This window comes from Mus caroli, chromosome 12, assembly GCF_900094665.2.
Source record: "Mus caroli chromosome 12, CAROLI_EIJ_v1.1, whole genome shotgun sequence".
Classification (NCBI taxonomy): Eukaryota; Metazoa; Chordata; class Mammalia; order Rodentia; family Muridae; genus Mus; species Mus caroli.
Genome location: NC_034581.1, coordinates 611604 through 635150, shown reverse-complemented (window position 1 = coordinate 635150; position 23547 = coordinate 611604). Strand labels below are relative to the sequence as shown.

General features: G+C 50.7%; 1 protein-coding gene across 4 annotated transcripts in view; it reads right to left on the bottom strand.

The window, feature by feature from the left end:
- Positions 1 to 23547, bottom strand: part of Dnmt3a (DNA methyltransferase 3 alpha) — a 105398-nt gene that overhangs the window by 72640 nt on the left and 9211 nt on the right. For 2 of the 4 annotated variants that reach the window (XM_029484347.1, XM_029484345.1), the window contains exon 2: positions 5527 to 5760. In XM_029484347.1, coding sequence (XP_029340207.1) covers positions 5527 to 5589 — 63 coding nt within the window. In that variant the 5' untranslated portion in view covers positions 5590 to 5760. Of the gene's footprint in view, positions 1 to 5526; positions 5761 to 5866; positions 6026 to 8720; positions 8795 to 23547 lie in introns of those variants that run through there. The other 2 variants (XM_029484346.1, XM_029484348.1) reach the window with 2 other exon arrangements.

Sequence of the window (23547 nt, the reverse complement as noted above, 5' to 3'; positions counted from 1 at the left end):
AGTGAAAATATCCACTGAACACCTACTGTGTACTGGATACAAATGAAACTCAGTCTTGAGCTCTCAAGTGGAACACCCACTGTTCTGCTTGCACCCAGCCCCATGGACATAAGCATATTCATGTCTGCTCCTCCAGCAGCCCACTGTGGCTCTGGATGTACCCTGGGTTACAGAAGCAGCTAGTCTAGATGAAACTGCTTTGCAGCCACCTGGCCTTTGCCAAGTTCCCTAGCCTCCTTTGGTTCCCCATCTGTGGAATGGGGATAAAAGTAGCAGGTGCTTCCCGGGTTACTATGAACAATTGCAGTAACTGCAGTGTAAAGGAGATGCCTGGTGTCTAACTTGCCGTACCCTACAGTGAAGTACAGTGTCGATGGCTGACACCTTAACTGTCCCATGGCTGTACAAGGAAGCAATAGGCACAACCAGGCCTCCTGGGCCCAGGCCAGAAGAGACACTTGCTAAGCTCAGCTTTCCATATTCCCTCTACATGGCTGATTCCAGTCTTCCCCACACTTACCCTAGGGGATCTGCTTTCCTAACAGGCTGGGCTCCAATCCTTCCTTTATCATTTAAAGCTTGAGAGACCAATGCTACTGTAAGCCTGGCTGTGGCCCCTGCTCAGACTCCTGGAGCTAAACACAGCAAGCAGTAGGTCTCACTGTCTCTTGCCTTGGCTTCCCTTCTGTCCCAAGAGTAACAGGCCTCAGGCTTTTCGTGCCTGTGGGCCTGGAGAAAGCTTCTTTTCATATGCTGGGCTCTAGAGGCCGTACTCCACACACCCCACCACAGCTCCCCTACCTCACAGTCCAGTGAGGGACAGGGAGGCAGGGAGGGAGGGAGGCAAGTGGGTAGACAAATAATGGTCCAGAACTAGACTAATTAGGCTAAAATTACTGTGTGGCAGGTCCCTAAGCTAACCAATCACTCATGTGCACCATCTCACCAAAACGTCACACTCAGGCAGGCAGGTGGGCAGGGTGCTGGCTCCTCAGATAGCTGAGTCACCCAGGAAGCCCTGACGCAAATCCAGGTCTGTATCTAGGGCCTGGCTACCCGAGGCTTTGCTGAGAGCATGGCTAAACTTGCCAGTTCATAGCATCTAACTTGGAGAAGTTTAGACAATATAAGCCAATCCTGGGCCTGGTCAGCTCTAGCAGGCCATGTATATCACAAGCCTGCTCAGTGCCAAGTGTTTAATTATTGCACTAAGTACATGTGCATCAAGTACACTCGCACTAAGTACACGTGTACATGCTGTTATCACATGGATCGAAGAAAATCAGCTTTCCTCTATTTGAGAAGTGGCTCAGTGATTAAAAGTGTGTATAGGCTCTTTCAGAGGACCTGAGTTCTACTCCCAGCACACACGCACACACACACACAGACAGGCAATACAAACACACACACACAAACACACACACAGGCAACACACACACACACACACACACACACACACTTTGAGCTCCCTAGTGCAAGTCTGCACCACTGCAGTCTCCTCTACTCCACAACAGGAAAGGTAGAAGGGGCCACCTGCCTGAGTGACACGGCATGACCTTACCATCCTGTAGTCCCCACCCCTGTTTTTCAGTAGTCCTCCAGGACCATCCCTTTCACCCTGCAGACTTATGGAACTGAGCTGTGTGTGAAGCCCACAGAAAGGTAAGGAAGTCTGAAGAAATGCAGGGATGGAGGGAGGAAGAAAAGAAACAGTACACCCAAAAAGTGAGGGGTAGAGAACAGTTGGGTGCACACAGCAGTGCCTTTTATGAGGAAGATTTCTCTTTCTTTCTCTCTCTCTCTCTCTCTCTCTCTCTCTCTCTCTCTCTCTCTCTCTCTGGATGTGCCTTCGATGTCCACATGTGAAGAGCTACATGGATCCCAACATTCATTCTAAATAAACACCCTTGAACTCGCAGCAGGAGGAACCCATGCAACACCGCAGAGCAGCACATACGGAAGCCACTGCTCATTCCACCCTCTTCGCCTTGAAGGACCCTGAACAGCAAACTGGAAGACTTCAAGCCAGTGACTTAGCATCTCCAAGCTTCAATTCAGTCCTTAATAAGAGAGAATCATGAAAATATCAGTGCCTTTGGGGGCAATTATAAGAATTAAAATAGGGGCTGGTGAGATGGCTCAGTGGGTAAGAGCACCCGACTGCTTTTCCGAAGGTCCGAAGTTCAAATCCCAGCAACCACATGGTGGCTCACAACCACCCTTAATGAGATCTGACTCCCTCTTCTGGAGTGTCTGAAGACAGCTACAGTGTACTTACATGTAATAAATAAATAAATAAATGAATCTTAAAAAAAAAAAGAATTAAAATAATTCATAGAGTGTCTTAGCCAACAGACAATGCTCAGTGCATCTCGGCCACAAAGTTTCTGAAGCCAGAGGAAAGGGCAGTATGGAGATCACAGAGATCGCCCTGGTCACAGAGGTAGCCTCCCCAAACAGCAGCCCCTCCCAGCTCATGGGTGGCAGAGCTTACCTCCACAAATCCCTCTGTGTATTCTCAGAGACAAGCACAGCCCTTCTGTCTGTCACCCAACTCCACACCCCATCTGCCTGGCCCTGGGCTCCCTGGTGGGGCGTGATGATGCCTTTGGCTCCCATCCATGGCATTCCTCCTACTTCATGCCACTGCAGACCCTAGGGAATCATGTAAGAGCGGGATGGAGACCCCACCCTCCTGGGCTGAGTGATAGACTCCCAGGGTCCCAACCCCAGAGATCTCAACTCTGTAGGTCCAGCAGGTGCTTGCACCTTGCAACTCCCATTCGTTCACAGGTGATGCTGAAATGGTTGATTTGAGAGTCACAGCTGAGGACAATTAGTCTGCAAACTGTAATCCAAGAGAGCACAGCCAGGGCTTTCCCAGAGAGGGGACTGAACAAGGAAGCAGCTAGCAGGAGAGGTAAGGCAAAAACAAAGGCCTGAAAACCTAGGATGGGCAATAAATGGTATCCCCAGCCTGCAAGTAGAAGGCTAGCCAGGCAGGTGGGGCTGCTGAATGAAAAGGGCCAGCAGGAGCCTCACCCCTTCCCTCAGGCTCAGCAGATGGCTCTATTGTGCCAGGTGTCTATGTCATCTCTGGAGATTCTTGGACTGTAGAGCAAGTCCATGTCCCCCATATACAACTATACAATGTTCCCGTCCCCGGCTGGCTGGACCATTATAGCAACTGTCAGTGTCTCTACCTGCCTTTACCAGGTGGCTCTGTTGGAGCCAGCCCGTGGGTGCCAGGTGAGCCAGCATATGTGCTGTGGGTGTAGGTGGTTTGAAAGGAGGCCCAGCCAGGGCTCTAGCCTTTGTCTATCCAGATTGCTGTCATCTTTTGGTATAATGGCCCCTGCCAGTATGTGAATACGCTCACTCTATCAGTCCCAGGATCTAGGTCTGGGCGTGTGTTTGTTGCCACCAGAGCCAGAGCAGTTACTATGCGTAGATAATAATAGCAATCGTAATCCCTCATAATTGGACCAGACTTTGCTGTCTGCAGGGCACTTCCCTGCCCATGACCTCATCTGACTTCCACAGGCGCCCTGTAAGTCAGGCAAGGCTAGGGTTACTATCCCCATTTTCCAGCTGAGCAAACACAAGCCCAGATGTCCTGAAGTCACATCTCCCAGAAGAGGCAGCCCCAGCATTGGGGCCTGGGACTTCTGTTTCCTCCTCTGCTTCAAAGTGAACTATCCACAATACAGAGACCACATGACTTGCTGCTGTGCAGCGTGGGGTCACAGTTGATGAGAGGAGTTTGTCCCAGCCGTGAGGGTGTCTGGAGTCTGTCAGAACATGGAGCCAGGGCAGAAGAGGCTCGGGGTCACCCAGCCTAGCAGAGAAACAAAGCCAGGCCCAAAGAAAGGAGGGAACTAGCTACACCACCACTGCCATTGCAGAATTTAGGAGACTGTAAGTATCGCCACCATTATGGCCAGGGACTGTGCACTCCTTGAGTTCAGAGCAAAGGCCTGCAGGGAATGTAGACTATCTAGGCATTTCCAATGGGATCACAAAGGAGAGGCTGGAGGGCTGGGGATGTAGCTCCAAGAGTAGAATGTTTGCCTTGCACACACTAGGCTGGGTCTGAACACTGTATAAACCAGTTGGGGTGGCACAAGCCTGGCCCAGACTCATGAAGCGGACGGTTAGGAACAGGACACCAAGGTCATCCTTTTTCTACAACGAGCATTTAAGACCAATTTGGACTGCATGAGAGACCATGTCTAAAGGGGAGGAGCAGCAAAACTAAGAACTCCCAAGGCCCTGTCCAGGGACACACAATGACTCCCAGCTTGTCAGACGTATGACTACCATGCACATACACAGCACTGTGCAGGCTGTAGGCTGGGCTCCTGGACCTTTTGTGTGCATACCTACATATAAGTGTATATACTGGGGGTGGGGTCCTTGGCTACATCAGGACTATGGGTGGTTATAGTAACATCAGATCCAGGAGGCAAGAGGGCAGACCCCAATCTGGGCTTACTGCTGACTAAGCTCAGCATCCCTTCTGTAAACTAGGCCACCTGTTGTACCTCAGTTGTTTCAAGGGTTCCCAGCAGGACAACAGAACAATGGATGGAAACCACCGAGAACACAGAAACACACTCTAAGGATGAACAAGGCAGGAAAGGGCTCCCAGCTGCTGGCCCTTGCCTGTGTGATGGACATCTCTTGTCAGGAGAACAAACTTCACACACCTCTACCAGGGACCCAGAGAGGCAGGACAGTGAGGTTGACAGACTGACAGAGGGGACACAGAGTCCAGTGCTGGAGTTAGTGGCCACAGCTCCAAGGTGACTTTTTGTGGCCCCTTCAGGGATTCCCATCCATCTGATGAGATCCCTTTTGACTGACTTGATCCCAACCTGAAGTTCAGCAGTAGGGTGAAGAGGTAACCTCTCGGGGGACTCTGAAAACACAGAATCACTGGGTCCATGGCCTGGAGCCACTTCAAAGGTTACCCAGTGACTCTTACTTGGAGCCTGGGTGGGTGGGACATCATTATCTCCAAAGGTCGATGATGTCACTTGCTCCTGAACATCTGAACAAAGCCACGTGCTAGAATAGCTGTGTGGGCTGATCACCTCATGTCTACAGTGCCCCAGAAAGCTACTAAATGCAGGAGCAAACAGGCAACTCCAACACAGCGGTGCAATGATACCTGAGGTCTCACAGCTAGTATAGGGCAGATCCACAAAGAAATGCAGGTTTGGATCCCCTCTCCCTTCAAGGATGACCCCTCAAAGCTGCACAGACCTATAGTTTGGGCCTGTTGACCCTCAGAGACCACAGTGGTTATAGCTATGGTCCTGTAACCAGAGTGCCTGGGTTCATATTCCTGCCTCAGCTTATAATCAATCAGTTTCCCAGCCAAGTACCTATTTGGCAGGAGTATATGTGACCCATGACAACAACAGGTCGGCAGCCCTAAGCTGTCATCACGTGGGGACAGGCCCCTCTCCTCTCCTGGGCACCAGCCACAGCGTCTCCTAAAGAACCAAACTCAGGGCTCACCTTTCGAGCATCCTCCCGCTCCAGAGAGGAGCTGCTGCTGTCCCCGGGGCCGCTGGAGGGCATTGCTGGGCAGTAGGCGGCAGGCTGGGGCTGCGAGGGCGCTGTGGGGCTGCGAGGGCTTCAGAGAAGGAATTACCGTGGTCTTTGTAAGCAAGAGCTAAGACTTAAACATAGACCCTGATGTCAAGCCCTCAGAAAAGTGCAGCCTCAGCGCTGGGCTTCAGGCGGCTCTGCCTGTGGGGAAGAGAAGTTGGTCAGCAGAGCACAGCACAGACCCTCCCAGGATTAACCTCCAGCCCAGGGCCAGCTTGGCCTCTGACCTCTCTTCTCCCAGCCTCACCAGCACTCCAGAGTGTGAGAAACTGAGGCAGCCTCCACTTCCTCTAAGAGCCTGGGTGCTATGACAGTCCCTTTCTGAAACTCAAAGGTGTAGCTTGTGCCACTGCTGGGACTTCCAGAGGCCTTCTGCTCCTCCTCTCAGCTTTTCTCCCCTCGGAACACTTCCGAAACCCTCCTCCCACATCAGCCAGTCCCTGGGAAACCCCAGCCACCACCAGAGGCCCCCAGCCCAGCTACATTTTCCTTCTAATCTGTCCTCACCCGACCCCCCACCCCCACACCGCTCCTCGAGTGGAGGAGGAAGTGAGCCGCAGCCACAGGATGTAGTGAAATGAATGTCATTTTGCTCAGCCTGTCCAGGACCGGCACCCTGCTGACAAAGCTGAGGCCCGGACCCAGGCTGGTCTGGGATGCCGGGTTTGCTGCGGCTCTCTGGGTGCCAAGGGGGTGAGGCCCAAGGCCATGGCTGCCCTGAACAGGCATGCAAGCCGCCCTCTCCAAGCCCTTCTCGTGGCCCCATTTGCAGTCAGAACTGGGGGCCTTGAGCTCTAGCAAACGCGCACAGAGCTGTATTTTAGGGGCTTTTCTCCCCCCCCCCCCCGCTCCAGGTGTGGGCTGCAAGCCAGTGAAGTAACAAAGCCTGAGCCTCGGGCCATAGCTCAGGGTGGGTGTGTTACTGCCACAAATCAACCCCCTTCACTACGGGAGACACACAACGGTTCCTGCCCCCCCCAACCCCTACCCCGAGACAGCGCCAAGCCCCTGCCTTGAGTGTGTGCCTGCCAGGGAGGGGATTGGCAGTAGTGGGAGAGTAGGAGGTAGGCTGGATCGGAGCCCACCCACACCCTTCCCCTTCCAGTTCCCGGTTCTGCTTCCCAGCTCCCCTCCCTGTTGGGCCTTTCTTCCCAGCCCCCTCTGCCAGGGCTCCCTGGAAAACCAGGAACGGGAGCTGCCCAGGCTTGGGTTTCCCATGGGCCTGTTCCTTCCCCAGAGATGTGATAGCCTGGGAGGTGGGTGCCCCAGTTTGGGCTCTGCACTGGCAGCGGTGGGAGGAAGCTGGAGCTGGGAGGGGCCACTGCAGAGCCAGGAGAAAGGGACTTAGAAGTTAAAAGCCAAGCCCTGCTGGAGAGGCTATGTCCAAGGGCTGCACTCTGTCAGGAGAGGCTCCAGAAAGGAGGAGCCTTCCTCCTTACAGTAAGCTTGTCAGGGTACTGGGTTCAAGGCTGGCTGCCCAAGTACCTGAGAGCTTGGTGGCAACAAAGAGAGCAGCTCCACACAGTGACACCACACCTCATTTGGAAAGCTCCAAGCTCTTCCCTAGTTTACTGCTAAGGCTAAGGCTCAAACAGTTGTGAGCCAGATCTCATGACTGAACTCTGGGGGGCTGAGTGCTCTTGGAAGCTATATCCCCCTTATCCCCAAGCCCACAGAAACTGCTTCTCACAGCCCGAGAGGAAAACTGATCGACCCAGTACTCCAAGAGGCATCCCTCCTGCTATTGGCCATTGATCTCACCCAAATCCCAGCTTCCCCTTTGTAACCATAGATGTTTCCAATCACCCCGCATCAAATCTTTGACAAGTGGGTGACAGCCCAGAGACTCAGTCAGTGGGAAAGAATGCTGGACTCAGAGCTAGCAGATCCTGATGGGGTTAGTGGACCCCCACGATGTCACCCAGCTCCCACATGCCAGGCTGTTGGCACCTCAGAGCAACAAGAAAACTGCCAACAGACTGGGCATCTTCAAGTATCTTACACTGGAGACAGACAGAGCAGGCACAAAGCAAGCGGGGAATTAGTGTGCTCCACGGTCTGGAGAGACACAGGGGAACCTGTACTGGAGTTTGGTGAGAGCTCGGAGCCTCTGACCCCTGAGGGGAAGGGAGGGAATAGTCAGGAAAGCGAGGGCACAGACCACAAGGGCAGTCACCCAGGAAAGAAGGGAAGGAAGGAAATGTCTCAGACCACCCACGTCCCTGACACTTGAGCTTCACAAAAGGTCAGCACAGAGAACAGTGGTCCTGGGTCAAACCCAGAGACCTCAAAAGCCCTCAGCATCATCTGAAATCATCAGTGTGTGACCAGGCAATGCCCCACTTAGTTGCCAAGGCCCCATACCAGGACATAGCACTGTCCACCTAAACTTAAGAGCCACATTCTTCTCTCAAGCTAATCTGGCTAGAGGGAGCCATGGGCTCTGGGAGTCACTGTCCCAAGCTAGCAGCAGCTCCTGTAACCCATAGCACCTACAGCATCCTTCTCACCAAGCCCAAGGCTACACCACAGAAACCCTCACCATGAGCCCAGCCATTACCACCAGCAGTTTTTATCTCCTCAATAATTCTTTCATGTCCATAGCGACCCTGAACAATGTTTCTAACAACAACAGCATAAAAGCACTTATCCTTGGGGCTAGAGAGTTGGCTCAGTGGTTAAGAGTGCTTGATGCTCTTCCAGGGGACCCTGGTTCCCAGCACCCACACCAGGTGCCTCAAAACAGCCAGTAACTCTAGCTCCAGGAGATGGCATCCTCTTCAGACCTCCACAGACGGCTGGCACACACATGGTGCACACGCACACACACAGGGGAAAATAGTCATCCTTGAACTCCTGACCCTCCTGCCTCCATCTCCCACAAGCTAGAGTTGGCCACTATGCCCTACGTGCTGGGTTTCTGTGGTGATAGAGATGAAACTCAAGGCCTTGTGCATACCAAGAACCCCGCTAACCGAATCACTCTTATACCTGTTCTGTTGTGCCTTTGTTTTCTGAGAGGGTCTAACACAGCCCAGACTGCCCTCAAACTTGCTATGCAGCTGAGAACTTGAATCCCTGATCCTTCTGCCTATCCTCACCCAAGTGCTGGATTACAGGCATGTGCCACCATGCCTGGAGAGGACTGCAGTACCAGCTCGACTCCACGTCTTACAGTCTTCTTCAACTTAGCAGTCTTTAAAAAAAAAAAAAAAAAAAAGATGTGAAATGAAATGACAAGAACGAACTTAACAAGGGAAAAGACATTACCAACAAAATTTCAAGATTGCAAAAGCAACTTAACAGCCAAATCAGAGACAGGCACGTAAAAGCTGATTTTCAATGAGTAGTTCTTAATAGACCCTTGTCGCCATAGCACCAGGCACCTGTGGGACTAAACTGAAGCGTTTTCACCAGTGTGAAAGCAGAGGGGCTGGAGTAAGAACCATGCCACCTGCAGCCTCTGTAGCTGAAACTTCAGATTCTCTGGAGGGCAAAATGGTTCAGGTACAGGTGACATTCTAGCCAGCAGAAGTAAGTTTATTTAATGCTGATGTGAGTTCTCAGTCCCTTCTGGACTGGAAAACAATGGTAGACAGCCAGACCCTGCTCCTGAGGCATCCAGACCCCACTCTCGCCCTGACGCAAAGGCGGAAGAATCACACCAATGCCTTATGGGCCAGGATCACCTGTTCATTCACCAGTGAGGATCTGAAAGTTGACAAGTCTTTTGGGCCCAGAGCTTCTAATAAACTTCTCTGGGTTAGTTGGTCTCAGTTGTTTGTTTTGGGTTTTTTGTTTGTTTAATTTTTGAGACAGGATTTCATTATAGAGCTCAGGCTGGCCTGAAACTCTCTGTAGCCCAGGATGGTCTTAAACTAGAGATTTTCTTGCCTCTATCACCTGAGTGGTGATTTCAGGTCTGAATCATCACATATGGCCACTCCTGTCCGTCCGTCCGTCCTTCCTTCCTTCCTTCCTTTCTTTCTTTCTTTCTTTCTTTCTTTCTTTCTTTCTTTCTTTCTTTCTTTCTCCCTCCCTCCCTCCCTCCCTTCCTTCCTTCCTTCCTTTCTTTCTTTCTTTCTTTCTTTCTTTCTTTCTTTCTTTCTTTCTCCCTCCCTTCCTCCCTCCCTCCCTCCCTCCCTCCCTCCCTTCATTCCTTCCTTCATTCCTTCCTTCGGAGAAAGGGTCTCACTAATATAGCCTTGGTTAGCCTGGAACTTGCTACATAAGACTAGGCTGGCCTAGAATTCACAGAGCTCTGCCTGCCTCTGCCTCCTATAATTCTTATCAAAGGTCAGCCAAGGGCCAATAGATACTTTAGGAGAGCCTCTGACTCGTAAGATAGGGACCAGAATAAAACCAAACCAATTGTAGCAAAACACATCAATGGTTTCTATAGCCACAAACAAGAATGTGATGTTGCTGAAAATGAAGGGAACAGAAAGCACTTCCAGGGGCTGGGAAGATGGCACAGCTGTTAAAGAGTGCAGACTGCTCTTAAAGAAGACAAAGTTCAGCTCCCAGAACTCATGTCAACCGGAACAACCACCCCCAGCATCTGGGCATGTGACATCTCTGGCTTCCTTGAGTGTCCACACTCAACATATACAGACACGGCCATGACCACATATACATTGTTAGAAATAAATGCATCTTTTAAAAAATGAACTTCTACAAATACAAACATTGTGGTAGTAGACACAAAACTCAGTGGCCAGCTGGAAATAAAATGATTTAGCATCTATCTAGGATCCCAGCAGCCCACCACCATACCTATAGGAGGGATCCAAAAGAGAGGCATGGTGTGGGAGAGACATCTGTCCTCCTGTGCTTCCTGAGGTGGTGTTTGCAGTAGGGATCAACCTGGGCACCCGCCAATGGGTGACCAAATAAAGGGAAGATGGGATACATGCCCAACTGAGTATTGTTCAGTTACAGAATAACAAAACTGTCGTCTGCAGCAACTTGCAGGCGCTAGGAGCACATTAGATTAAGATATAAGTCAGCCAGGAAGGACAAATACCACAAGGTGTCATCTGCATGTAAAAGTCGGTCGGGCATGGTGGCGCACACCTTTAATCCCGGCGCTTGGGAGGCAGAGGCAGGTGGATCTCTGTGAGTTTAAAGACAGTCTGGTCTACATAGCAAGTTCCAAACTGCCAGAGTGAGACCCTGCCTCAGAGAGGACGAGGACGAGGAGAAAGCTTTTTACATGTGGGTCTCACAGAAATAAGGTAGACTAGTAGGTAGAAATAAGGTACAGACTAGTAGGTATGGAGTGGGGGAGTGGTGACAGGATGGAGAAGGCATGGTTAATGGGTACAGAGGTACAACAGAATACAAGTATAATTTTTTTTTTTTTCTGAGAGTTTCTCTGTGTAGCTCTGGCTGTCCTTGAAATCACTCTGTAGACCAGGCTTCCTGACTCTGCCTCCCACCTGAGCACTGAGATTAAAGGTATGCACCACCACCACTGGCTAAAGTAATAACCTTTTTTAAAAGTTATTTTTTAAATTTATGTGAATGTGACTATGTATGCCACATGTATATGGGTTCCCTCAGAGAACAGAGGAGCATGTTGTATCTCTAAGAAATGGATCCCATAGCACCCATGGGGGCCAGGAACAGAATCCAGGCCCTCTGCAAGAGCAGCAAGTGCTCCTCCTAACTGCTGAGTCATCTCTCCAGCTCCATGAAAGGATAACGTTCACTGCTCTGTGGCACAGGAGAGCAACTATGGCCAACACTAGTGAATTGTACATTTCAAAATAGCTGATAAGAAGAGTTTGTTCCTAACACACACACACACACACACACACACACCATGCTTGGTGTCCTGACCTGACTGGACCATGACACAGACATACTGAAACACCACAATGTACGTAGGAGAGGTGGCTTTGCAGGTGAGGTGCTTGCCACACAGGTTTGACAAGGACTTCAGATCCCAAGAATCCAAGCAAACACCAGGCAGAGGCAGTAGCACACATGTCTGTAATCCCAGTACACCCCTGTCCCAGAAGATGGAAGTAGAGACAGGAGAGCCACAGCATTACCCATGAACCCACACAGCATTACCCATGAGCCCATGCATGCTGCCAGAACATCCGGCAATGCACCCCATGATTATTTGCCTCATTTTCTTGGTTCTGTTTTGTTCTTCAAGACAGAATTTCTCTTTTGGTAGCTTTGGCTGTCCTGGGACCTGTAGACCAGGCTAGCCTTAACTCAGAGCTCTGCCTGTCTCTGAATCCTGAGTGCTGGGATTAAAGGCATGCGCCACCACTGCCCTGTGACTATTCATCATTTAATAAAAGTGGTTTGTTACAAAGAAGAAAATATGGACATGACTGTGCATAACTGTCATGCCAGCTACTTGGAAGGCTGAGACGGGAGGCTTGCTATGAGTTTAAGGCCAGCTTGGTCTACATAGCAAGTTTCAGGCCAGTCAAGGCTACACAGTAAGATACTGACTTGGGGAAGGGGGAGAAAAAGAAATAAATCTGACCTGTTCCGGTAGAGTTCTCTACTCTGCCATTTCACCATGTAAGTGTGAAAGCAGAATAAAGGCACCTTCAGACACACCAGGCCTCACACTCTACTCAGAGGAAGCTGGGGAAAGAGCCTACAATAAAGGACAACCAGCACTTGAGACAAGGGAGAGGATCCTTTGCTGTGAAGCTGGAGAGAGACTATGTAGTAACCACCTCAAGATACAGGCCTGCCAGGCACCGCCATCTCTGTGCATCCGCCACTCGACCAGACAAGTGGCAGGGACAGCCTCTAGGCCTCCTCTATAACCAGAACCCAGGCACTGACTATATTTGGATACACAGTCACCTGTCCTAAAGGGCAACCACAGGGATGAACTGAGCAAGAGGAAGGCAGAAAAACAGTCACAACCAATAGGTAGAGAGGTTCCAAGGATGACTACGGAGGAACAATCACAGCCATGTGCCTAGAGAAGAGTGGACCCAGGGCAAGAGAGGAAAGGCCTCAAAATGTGGACAGAAGCATGTTCAACACACAGTTACAGAAGGAATTATCAACAGGCACAAAGAAGACAAGTTAAAACATACACACACACACACACACACACACACACACACAACTACTAAGTACAGGGAAAAAAAACAAAAAGGAAACTTGTTAGGCTCAGCTGTGAATAACAGTTACATTGACATAATAATGTAATTATGTTGATTTAACAAAGGCACTTACACACACACACACAGAGCACAAATGTTTTCTGTAACACAAAATTCATGGCTTAAAAGAACAGATTTCTTACCTGACCTCTCTGCACATGAGAAGTCATGGCAGTTCTACTAAGACTAAGGTCAGAGTGCTGGCAGGGCTGCGTTCTTTGCTACAGATGCTAGGGAGAATCCGAGCTCCTTCTTGTGCCACCTTCTAGAGGTTGACGCCTTTCCTTGGCTCACAGCGCCTTCCATCTCCAAAGCTAGCGATGGCCATCAGTCTCTCTCACCCTCACCCCTTCTCTGCCACCCTGCTCCTGCCATCATCTCTCATTTCCAAGGACCCTGTAGTTACAATGATAGATTCAGAAAACCCAGGATAGGGTTGGAGAGATGGCTCAGTGGTTAAGAGTTCTGAGTTCAAATTCCAGCAACCACATGGTGGCTCACAACCATCCATACTGAGATCTGATGCCCTCTTCTGGAGTGTCTGAAGACAGTGTACTTAGATATAATAATAAATAAATCTTTAGGTCAGACTGAGCAGGGCCGGAGTGAGTGGGGCCAAAACTATTTAGAAAGGCTGGGGAGTGGAAAAGGCCTATGGGGTTAAAGAGACTCAGAGGTGGGCAGGATGACTCGGTAGATAAAGGTGCTTGCTGCTGCCAAGCCTGATGACCTGACTCCTGCAAGATGTCCTGACATGTGCCATGGTATATGTAAGTGCGCACATGCACACAGACACAGGCACAGATGTAAAAATTTTCAAAAGATCTACTAAAAAGGAAATCAACTAAAATGTCTACATAGAGGGATCATAGAAGTGTTATGTGCAGAAGTAGGGACTGAAGGAATATAAAATAAGATAGATGTCTGGAGGAAGCATTTGAGAGGATTAGAAGTGGCGGAGACTGCAGAGGGACCGCTGAGCACGGTGCTGTCTTCAGATCCTCTTGCTTCCTAGACCCTCTGATTGTTAGGAAAGGCAAAGTTTTACCGGGAGGGGTCAGCACTGGGGAAAAGACCTTCACTCCACAATGGCCACTGGTGGCATGTGGCCTCCATCTCTCCTCCAGAAACAGAAGCTGCAGCTACTCTTCCTCCTCTGTTCTGTGAAATCAAGTCCCACAGAACAAACAACCCCAGCTCTTTGCACCCACAGTTCCATCGCCAGCTCCCTCCCTCCAGTGCGCACCCTGTCCCTCATGGAGTACCCAGTCCTCCAATGCATTACCTCCCAGTTCAGCCCATGACAGCACCTCATTCTCACCACTCCCAAACTGGGCGTGTCAACGCCAAACCATGCCATCCCAGCCACAGCCCCCTCACCCGGCCTCCTGCTGGGCCTCAAGTCAGTACTATACACCATCCCCAACACCATCTCCACCTTCCTCTCCAGGCTCAACCTCCTCAACACCTCAGAACTGAGGCCTCAGGTCTGCTCCTCCCTGTGCCCACTTCAGCTAGGGCCCATGTATCACTCTGAACCAAAATAAACCGGTCAGCGCCCACAGGCCCCCATCCTTGTTCCACCCAAACATGGCCAAGGTCAACACCCAGCAGCCCCTCCCTCCCCACCTCTTCTTCTGGTGATTTCTGAAGGTTTTAATTGTGCTTACAGTCTTGCCCCAATACCCATCCTGCTGCACAGTGAACATGTGATCTGACAGAGCCAATCAGAGGCCTTACCTGGAACTTTTTTTTTCCCTTTAAACTGATGCTACAAAGGGTGAAAGGAACCAAAAGAGAGTCAGGAGTCAGGAGCTGCCAGCCACTGTCTAGGGGGCCACATGGGTCAAGTAGGGCCAGGACAAAGAGCCAAGGGATGAAGAGAAGGAATCAAAGATGACAGTTGTAGGTACAGGGTACTGGCCCACCTGATCTGAGGGAACTTCCTGTACTGTGTGAGTGAGTCTGAGGAGGCTGATGGGAGCCTGATTCAGGAGCTCTGCCAAGTCCTCCAGGGAGCAGGGCTGGCTCAAACCTCGACCTTTTTTTCTTTGAATCTTGTTGGCCTGATACAAAACTGAGCTTCAGCTTCAGGTTCCTCAGCTGTAAAAGTGAGGGGAAAACAGGACTTGCCTCACAGAGCCATGGAGAGACTGAAAAAGTAATGAATTAAAAATGCTTCCTAGAGTGCCTGGCGCTGAGAAAACATCAGTAAATCTTCACAATTATTAGAGTCTGACTCATCCACCCACAGATTTCTCTCCTCTCAAAATCCCTGGATTGCCACAAGTGGACATCGCTCAATCAGAAGCCCTGTCCCTATGCAATGCCATACCATACCATGCTAGTGAATAGAGCTTTATGATGTCAACATTTCATTCATTCTCACACAACACACCACCATCTACAGGGAGTATTATTTTTATCCCCATTTTTCCAGATGAAGAAAGCAAGGCTCCCAAACTCGCTTGTAATTAGCAAGATGACCAAGGTTCAAAGGTCTTCCTGCCCATCACAATCTCTTGTAATTAGCTCAGGACTTTTACAACTATGTTCACTTTGGGCATAGACAGGTCAGAAAAAAATCTCCACCTGTCTTACGTTCCTAGCTCAGTTTGAGTGGTTTTTTTGAGACAGAGTTTCCCTGTGTAGCCCTGGCTGTCCTGGAACTCACAAAGATCCGCCTGCCTCTGCCTCTGCCTCCCGAGTGCTGGGGTTAAAGGAGTGCACACCACCGAGTGCTTAACCACAGCCTTCTAATGTAGAGGTTTGCCCAATGGAGGAGTTAGTTTATTCATTTAACTCTTTGCTGAGTGCCTGCACATGACAAGCACTGTGCTTCCAGGGCACGCTGGTTGCTCCATTCAGTCCTATAACAAATCTAAGAAGCATGCTCTTAAACATGTCACCCATGTCTTTAAAGGAAGAAGGGAGGACCCTAAGGAGCACAGCTCAGCCATCCCAGGAAAGGACCATGGATCCAGCCATCAAAACAAGGCGACACACAGCAGTGCTGGGTCAGCCTAGGCGCTCTGGGTCACAAGGCTGCAGCTGGGGAGAAGGGACAGGGGGAGGTCTTGCTTCCACTTTTGGGTGAGATGACATCATCATCCCACTTGCTCCCACTTTCAGAAGTGTCACTTACACTCAGCCCACCAGATGCCCACAGAATCCCAAAAGCCTCTGGTGACAGGCCAACAGCCCTGCCATCCTGTCCCCACTTCAGAGCCTGACTCAGGAGTCATCACGAAAGGATCTCACACTCCCGGAAAGCCACAGCACACCATCAGATGCACTCATGAGCAAGCCACACCTCCTGCCACTATGGCAGCCGCAGGGGAGGGATGAGTCTGAATCACAGACTCCTTTGCTTGCGCTAATGGTTACCATGGCACAGCCCCTAACGCAGAGAGAATAAAAGGTTTATGCCCAAAATAGCTGCTGTGAGAGAGCTGGAATTGTCCTCTGGAGTCAACAGGATCCACCACAGACTTCATAAAGGAACTCCTGTTGCTGGGTGTCGGCCACCAAAGGCTCCTGTCTCAGGCTATGCCTTATGGCTACCAAAACGGGCTTCCCGTGGTCTGCGTGCTAATAAGGACTACAGAGTGTCCACACGTGAATGCACTGGGGAGAGTCAACATGTGGTCCTGGGGGAGTTCTGTGGCAGCTTCTACCCTCTTCAGGAGGTGGTTCCTGGGCTACGGCAACGTGTTTCTCTCAAGATTGGGCCACGCTTGCCAAGTGTACAGCCTCTTCACTCACTCTCCTCAGACCCCTTCAACTGACTCCTGCTCCCCTCCCCATACCTTTCAACTCACCGGAGACTCAATCCTGAAAAGAAAGCTTTCACTGGGAGGCCTCAAAATAGGTCTGTGAGGAGGAGAGACATATGCCAGGCTTTGAGGGCCCCTGGGGCCATTGACTCGACTGTCTGAAAACATTGCCTTACTTCAATGTCGGGAGTGACTGGTCCTATTAGTAAGCATTGAGCCCAGGAAGACTAGACTGGAAGTTAGGAAAATCCCTCCAGTGTATCCTAGAATTTCCACACCTCCAAGCGAGGACAATAGAGGATCCTGCTCCTTCAGGAATAATGAAGGCTTGGGTCACTATGAAGTGGCACCCACTGAGGCTCTCCTGGCTTCCATGCAGTTAATACAGAATTTTATACAAGAGGAAACCAGATAGCAGATGTGGCCCGTGAACAAACACAGAAAACACAACTTTTGTGTATTTTCTGTAATTTGGGTTATGAGCGATGTCGAGCCACCTGACATGGGTGCTGGGAACTGAACTCATGTCTTCTGGAAGAGCAGCAAGGGCTCTCAGCTGCTGAGCCATCTCTCCAGCCCCATCTTTAATTCCTGATTTCTAGCCTCCACCTCTCAAATGCTAAGGTTACAGGTCTGTGATACCATGACCAGCCAGGATTAGAACTCTGGACAGGTAGATACCCAGTTGTCCTGCTGTTGTGTGGGAGGTCAGAGGGATGAGAAAGATGCACATGAAAGCCATACATCCAAAGTACCAACTAAACTGTACAGATGCTAGTACCCTTCACTGCCTTCTCTGTAAAAATATGTATGGGCCCTTTAAATATTTCTCCGTTGCTGGCTGGCACAATGTAAAACTTAGTAGAAGGCATTGGATAGCTGGGCAGTGGTAGCACACAGCTTTAATCCCAACACTTGGGAAGCAGAGACAGGTGGATCTCTGTGAACTCAAGGCCAGCCTGATCTACAGAGTGAGTTGTAGGACAGCCAGGGATATACCCAGAAACCCTGTCTCAAAAACCACAGAAGATGGAGGATGGAGGATGGAGGAGGAAGAGGACGAGGAGAAAGGAGGAGAAAGGAGGAGAAGGAGGAGGAGAAGGAGGAGGAGGAGAAGGAGGAGGAGAAGGAGGAGGAGAAGGAGGAGGAGAAGGAGGAGGAGGAGGAGGAGAAGGAGGAGGAGGAGGAGGAGGAGGAGGAAGCACTAGAGAGATATTCAAGGAGGAGACTGTCCTTCCTGGTCCCCATGGGCTGTCAGAAAGGTCCCTACATCATACAGCATCCAAATCTCACAGCCCAGATGCTTTCTAGCATCAAGCTCTCATAGAGGCCAACCTTCCCAGCACTCTGCTCTTCCAGCAGCTGCTCCAGCAGGGCAGGAGAGCAGCAGCCAGCAGCTTCCCCGGCACGCCCCTGGGAAGCTAAGCAGTGTACCTCAAGGAACATGCCCCCTTTAGACCCAAAAGGTCCACCAAGATTCATCCACATGACACGAGTGACTCCTCTGCCATCTAGGGAGCAATGGCCACACCGTCTCCCACAAGGGCTGGCTCTCAGTCCCAGGGCAGCCTTGCCTGGGTATCCTGGCAGTCCCAGGAGTAGTAGCTGTTCTCATGCTCGCTCCTTGTGTATCCCACTGGAGTTTGTTCTCTTTGGCTGACCAAGCCTTATTATCCCAGTCCTGCTACAGTTAATAGTTCTTCACATGAAACCTTCCTTGTTCACAACACTCCGACAGCTGGCCACCCCCTCTCCAAGCACTCATCTGCACTCATGTAGGGAACACCACAGTTGAGCTGGGCTACAGAGTACAAGAGCCCCTGCTTCTGGAAGCTCACAAGCCCAAGGAACATCTGCCACCCTGGCCTCTGCTGCCCTGGCTCTGTACTGTGGCCAGGGCTAGTGAGGAGGCAGCCAGCCCTGCCTTCCTGCCGGACTTCTATACTAACCTTCACTCTGTCCCCAGTTCTTTTCTTAACAAGGACATATCCCCATTAAGGCTCTGTCCGTCTTTATTTTCTGTTTGCCTATCTGGATGCACAGGCCAAATTCTGCTCTCAAGAACCAGGCCCCTAGAGCTGGCTCTGTTTCCTAGGTTCTTCTTTCTGTGTGTAGAAATGGCTGTCTCCCCTTAGTCCCATGACCCAATCCTCCAAAGTCCTCCTTCAGTTCACTCCAGGAACCTTGTGTCACTGGGCAATAGAATGTCCACACATGATTCCCTTAACGCAAACCTGATGTCTATGAGTTTACAACTGACTCCAGTGATGGGTGCAGTCCTGGAAGGTATTAAAGACAGTCACACCGGACAATTACAAGAGTGAGTTGTACAGAATGCAAATTTTTCTTGATAAAGCTGACTTCCCCCCAACTGTGAGATGCCAATTATTTTCACACACTGGTTTGATCTTATACTGGCAGCTGGCTCCGACCTCACCTCTCCCAGCTGACCCCTAGTTCCCACAGTCTGTTCACACCATTTTCCTCTCAAAGGGGTGCCCCCCCAAAGTCCCCTGAGAGCCCTTGCCCCATCCTCCAGGTTGACATCTCTCCTTCCTTCATCCCTCTCTGACCATCTACCCACCCAGGGTCTCTGATAGTGTCTGTAGGTGATCATGCAACACCACACATGTAGAGAGATATGTCTAGTTTCCCAAACACATGAGGTCAAGGTTCGTTCGTGCCTTGTTCTTTCCTACTCAAATAGCATGGCCCACAGTTGGGGCTGGCCTCTGTCCTGTTCTAGTTGACCCTTGAGGCAGAGAGGACTGTGTGCAAAGTCACTCCCCAGCAGCTGCAACATCCCCAGCGCAGTGCTGCAGTGAGGAGAGCGACACCCTGCCCCCCATAATCCTCATTCTGGAGGTCACTTGGCAAAGCTACAAGGCATGGAAAGACCATGTGGAGCTGGGGCTCTAGTCCTCTTATCTGCAGGCCAAAACTGACACTCACCGTGGATTTTGCAGGTCTTCCTGCCCCTAGGTGCCCAGGTACGAGGTGGTAAGGATCCCAGGAAGAATCTGGCCTCCCAGCCCTTGGGAAGCTGGCTTGCCTGCAACCTCTTTACCACAGTGTCAACATCTATGCTTCCCCCAGGCCCACCATCACCCTCTTTCTCCACAGAGCATGCCAAAAACTAAGGAACTGACCACTCCTAGGTCAGAACTGGGAAGTTCCTGGGGTCTTCAGGACCAGGAGATATGAGTGTGGCTTGGCTCCTCCTTGGATAGCAAGGAGTTCAGTTTCCTAACCTGTGAATCGAGGTGAATGAGAATCTCATCTTAGGTCTGCCTCAGACATGAGAACAGGAGCTGGAGGTTTAGTTCAGTGCCTGGTACACGGTGGATGCTCAGCAGACATTTGTCTTAAAAATTACTCCATGACTCAGGATAAAAGGCCAGGTCCCCTAGCCTGTGTAGTAAGCTAGCTCACACTCCTGGGTGTCTGCTGCAGCCTGACTCAGGGTAGCAGCTTTTCCTCTAGGGTAGCCTTAGAAATCTCTGTAAGTCACACAGACCTAGATGTGTACACACCAACAAATGCACACGGAGACCAAGCACACACAACAATTCATACACACACACACACACAGAGAGAAACACAAGCAATACACAGGGCTACATAGAGACGTGATGTATACATGTAGACTCACACACACAGACATACAAGCACATACCTATCAGCACAGATACACATACAGAGGCACGCAGAAATAGAGATCGTGACACAAACACAAAAGACAAACACAGACACATGCACACACAGACACAGATGGATGCACAGAGTCATACAAACAGTCACAGATGAGAAGCAGACACAGGAACGCACGCACGCACACACACACACAGAGGAAGGCTCGCATGGTGACCGACCCTCAAGCACTTGCCCTCCAGAAGCTGCAGACCCTAGGGGACACCTGGAGCAGGGGACCCGCTGTCACCTCCACACAGATGGGAGACTGCACATTTCACCTACTGTGTGGGCCAAAGAGGCATTTGGAAACCAGCTTGGGAAGCTCATAACCGTTCACAACATTGTTCTGCAAGAACATACAAAACATTGCCCTAGAAACAAACATTTGCAGTAGAACCCTCCAAAATCTGGGAATTGCCTTCACCAGAAAAGTAACAAAGCAAGAAGGAAAAAAAACCACACAAACTTGGTTTGCCTCTGCAAAATTAATACCAATTACAAAAACATTTATGTGAACTGCTCACCATTTACACCTAATTACCATGCAGAACAATTATGCATATCATTAAGAGCATACAGGATTAATTATGCTGTATGTTTCATGTGATTACACCCCCACACCCGGAGCTCATTGAGACCCAGCTTCCCCAGGGCCAGTTCAGGCTCAAGGCCCTTGCAAGGTTCTGTAGCAGATTCACAGCAAGCCACACCCAGCTACAGCGCTGCTCAGGGACCGCCTGAGCAACACCATCCACATACACACCCTTGATGAGAAGCCATCTTTGGCCAAAGCCTCTTGGACACAGAGGATCTTCAAATGTCTACCAACAGGCACAGCAAGGGCCACAGGGTCACAACACAGCTAAATGGCCCCATGGGAACCATGGCTCCAGAGGGCTCGCTCTGCAGAAGGACAACAGACCATCCAGGTCACCACCCAGCTCACACGTGGCCCCGTGGCCGTCACAGCTACACTCCCTCTCTGATCCTCTCAGCTCTCACCCTTGGTAGCCTCTCAAGTGTACTGGGGTGACCCAGGCTGGTGGCAAGGAACTGAGCACCAGGAAGTCACTGGGACCTGACAGAGACCATCATAGCTACAAAGACCAGAAGATGCGATTGAGCCGTTCAGCTCACAAGACAGGGATGGGGAAGCAGGCAACTGCAGACACGTCTGCTCTGTGCCAAACCAAGAACACAAATGGTTGACTTTAAATCCTCAAACACCTGTGAAGCTGACTGCATAAGGAGTCTTTCAAAAGACAGTGAAAGAAAACAGCCAGTCTTCACGCAAGAAGCATAGACCCGGCAAACAAACAGCCACGGAGCCTCTGAGATTATATCCACTCTGCAGATGGCAACAGCAAGGTGGGCAGAGGCTGGGTGATCCTCTCAAGGACACCAGCTAAGGAAGTAGCAGAGCCAAGGTCAAACCCCATCTACCCAGTGCCAAGTCCGATGGCTTTGGCATACTGCCACACTGCCTCCGCCTGAGTTCAGCAATACCAACATGGCTCGTGTCCTTATCCCAAAAAGATTTTGGGAGCAGTCTTTTGATTCTACTTCATGAAACACTAAAAACTCCTTTCTCTCCAACTGTTTTTTGTATCTTTTCTATTCCCTCACCAAAAAGGCTGGTCCCAGATTGTTTCCTCCTCCTTTGGCAGACTTGGCCCTGATGGAGCGGGGCAGCTTTATTCAAGTCCAAGGACATTCTCAGAAGATGACAGTAATACTTACCCAAATGGAGCAGCCCGGAAGTGGAGGGTTAGGCCCGAGAGCACATCTTTGGGGGAATCACTAAGAAGCAGGCATCCCAGTTCAAATCCCCAAACCCCAGGAACACTGGAGGATGCCTGTGGCACAAGCCTGGTGAAATCCCCGCCTCCCTCACACATCTGCAGGGCTGCCTAGCACTCACCCATCCCACGGACGCCCCCTTCAGGCCTTCTGACGCAGGTTCTCACCTCCTTCTGCAAGCCTGGCCCAGGCCCAGGCCCAATGTCTCCCAGGAAGCAACACCCCAGAGCCATCATGGGCTCTCCCAAGCATGCAGAAAGCAGAGAGTCGCCATTGCCTCCCCTCCCTCCCTCCCTCCCTGTGGAGCACAGCCCTTGGTCCAGACCCTCCTCTACTGAACCCTACATTTCTACACTGGCTTCTGAGTTTCTCCTCTGGGGCGCCCCAGAACGGCCTTCCTTGGATGTCACTGGAGTTACACTGGAGGACTCCAAGTGTAACTCTCACCGTCATCTGTGGATAACACCACGACTTCCACAGCTTGGCCAGGCCCAGCCCTCCAGCTTCATCGGGCTGAGTATACCCTTGACCGTCTAGCTAACTGCCCCATGCCCTTCCTCTCAGCTTAGGCGTCACATCCTTCAGAAATCCCTTCAGGACATTCCCAGCTTGTGACTAGGCTTCCCTTATCCAGCCCCAGTAAGGACATGAGCCCCCTTCCTGCTTCTTTCAAGCTGACCACAGCTGGCAATTCATTACCCATCTCTCACCTGAAGCCGCAGGGTCCTTGCGCTTCATCTGTATAACCAACGCGTGGCACTCAGGAGGCCTTTCAGAAATGAATAGGAATACTATGCATCTGGAGCAAGGGACCCCCAGAGAAAGCTGAAAGGCTGATGGACCTGCCACACGGGGGGGGGGGGGGGGGGGCTGTGTTTAGGATACCAAGCTGTTGAGAGGTGTTGACCAGAGAAATTGCAGAGGCACTGCCCAGTCCCACTGGGCTTTTAAGATGAGCCTCCAGTATCAGGCAGGGCCCTAAAGCTACTACCAGCCAGGCTGAGAAGCACAGGCCTCTGAGTGGATAGCAACAAGCACACTGTCTATGGCAATAAAGCCATTAGAAGCCATTGAAATGCCACTTGCCAAGCTGATTATGGTCTAGACCCTCCCATGCTCTAGACTATGGGCAAAGCCAGCAGGGCCAGCAGAACCACAACCCATAAGAGATGGGGGGTGGTGGGAGGGCAGGAGCCTCTATAGCCAATGCCTGGCTTTGCAGCAGGAGTAACAGAGAGACCATGGAGGTAGCTCAGGAAATGAAGATTTCTGTTGCTAAACCTGACAACTTGAGTTTGATGTCCAGGACCCATGTGTGGTGGACAGAGAGGACAGATATTCCACAGGTGCCCACATGTATTATAAACTGACATATAGTTACCAAACTGACCCTCTTCCCTTCATCTTACGGTCATGATGGGAATAGTTGTTCTTTAGGCTCTCACAGCATAAGGCCTTCATGAGGGGCCCCTTATTCATGGCCCACTGTATAGTGAACCCCACTTTAT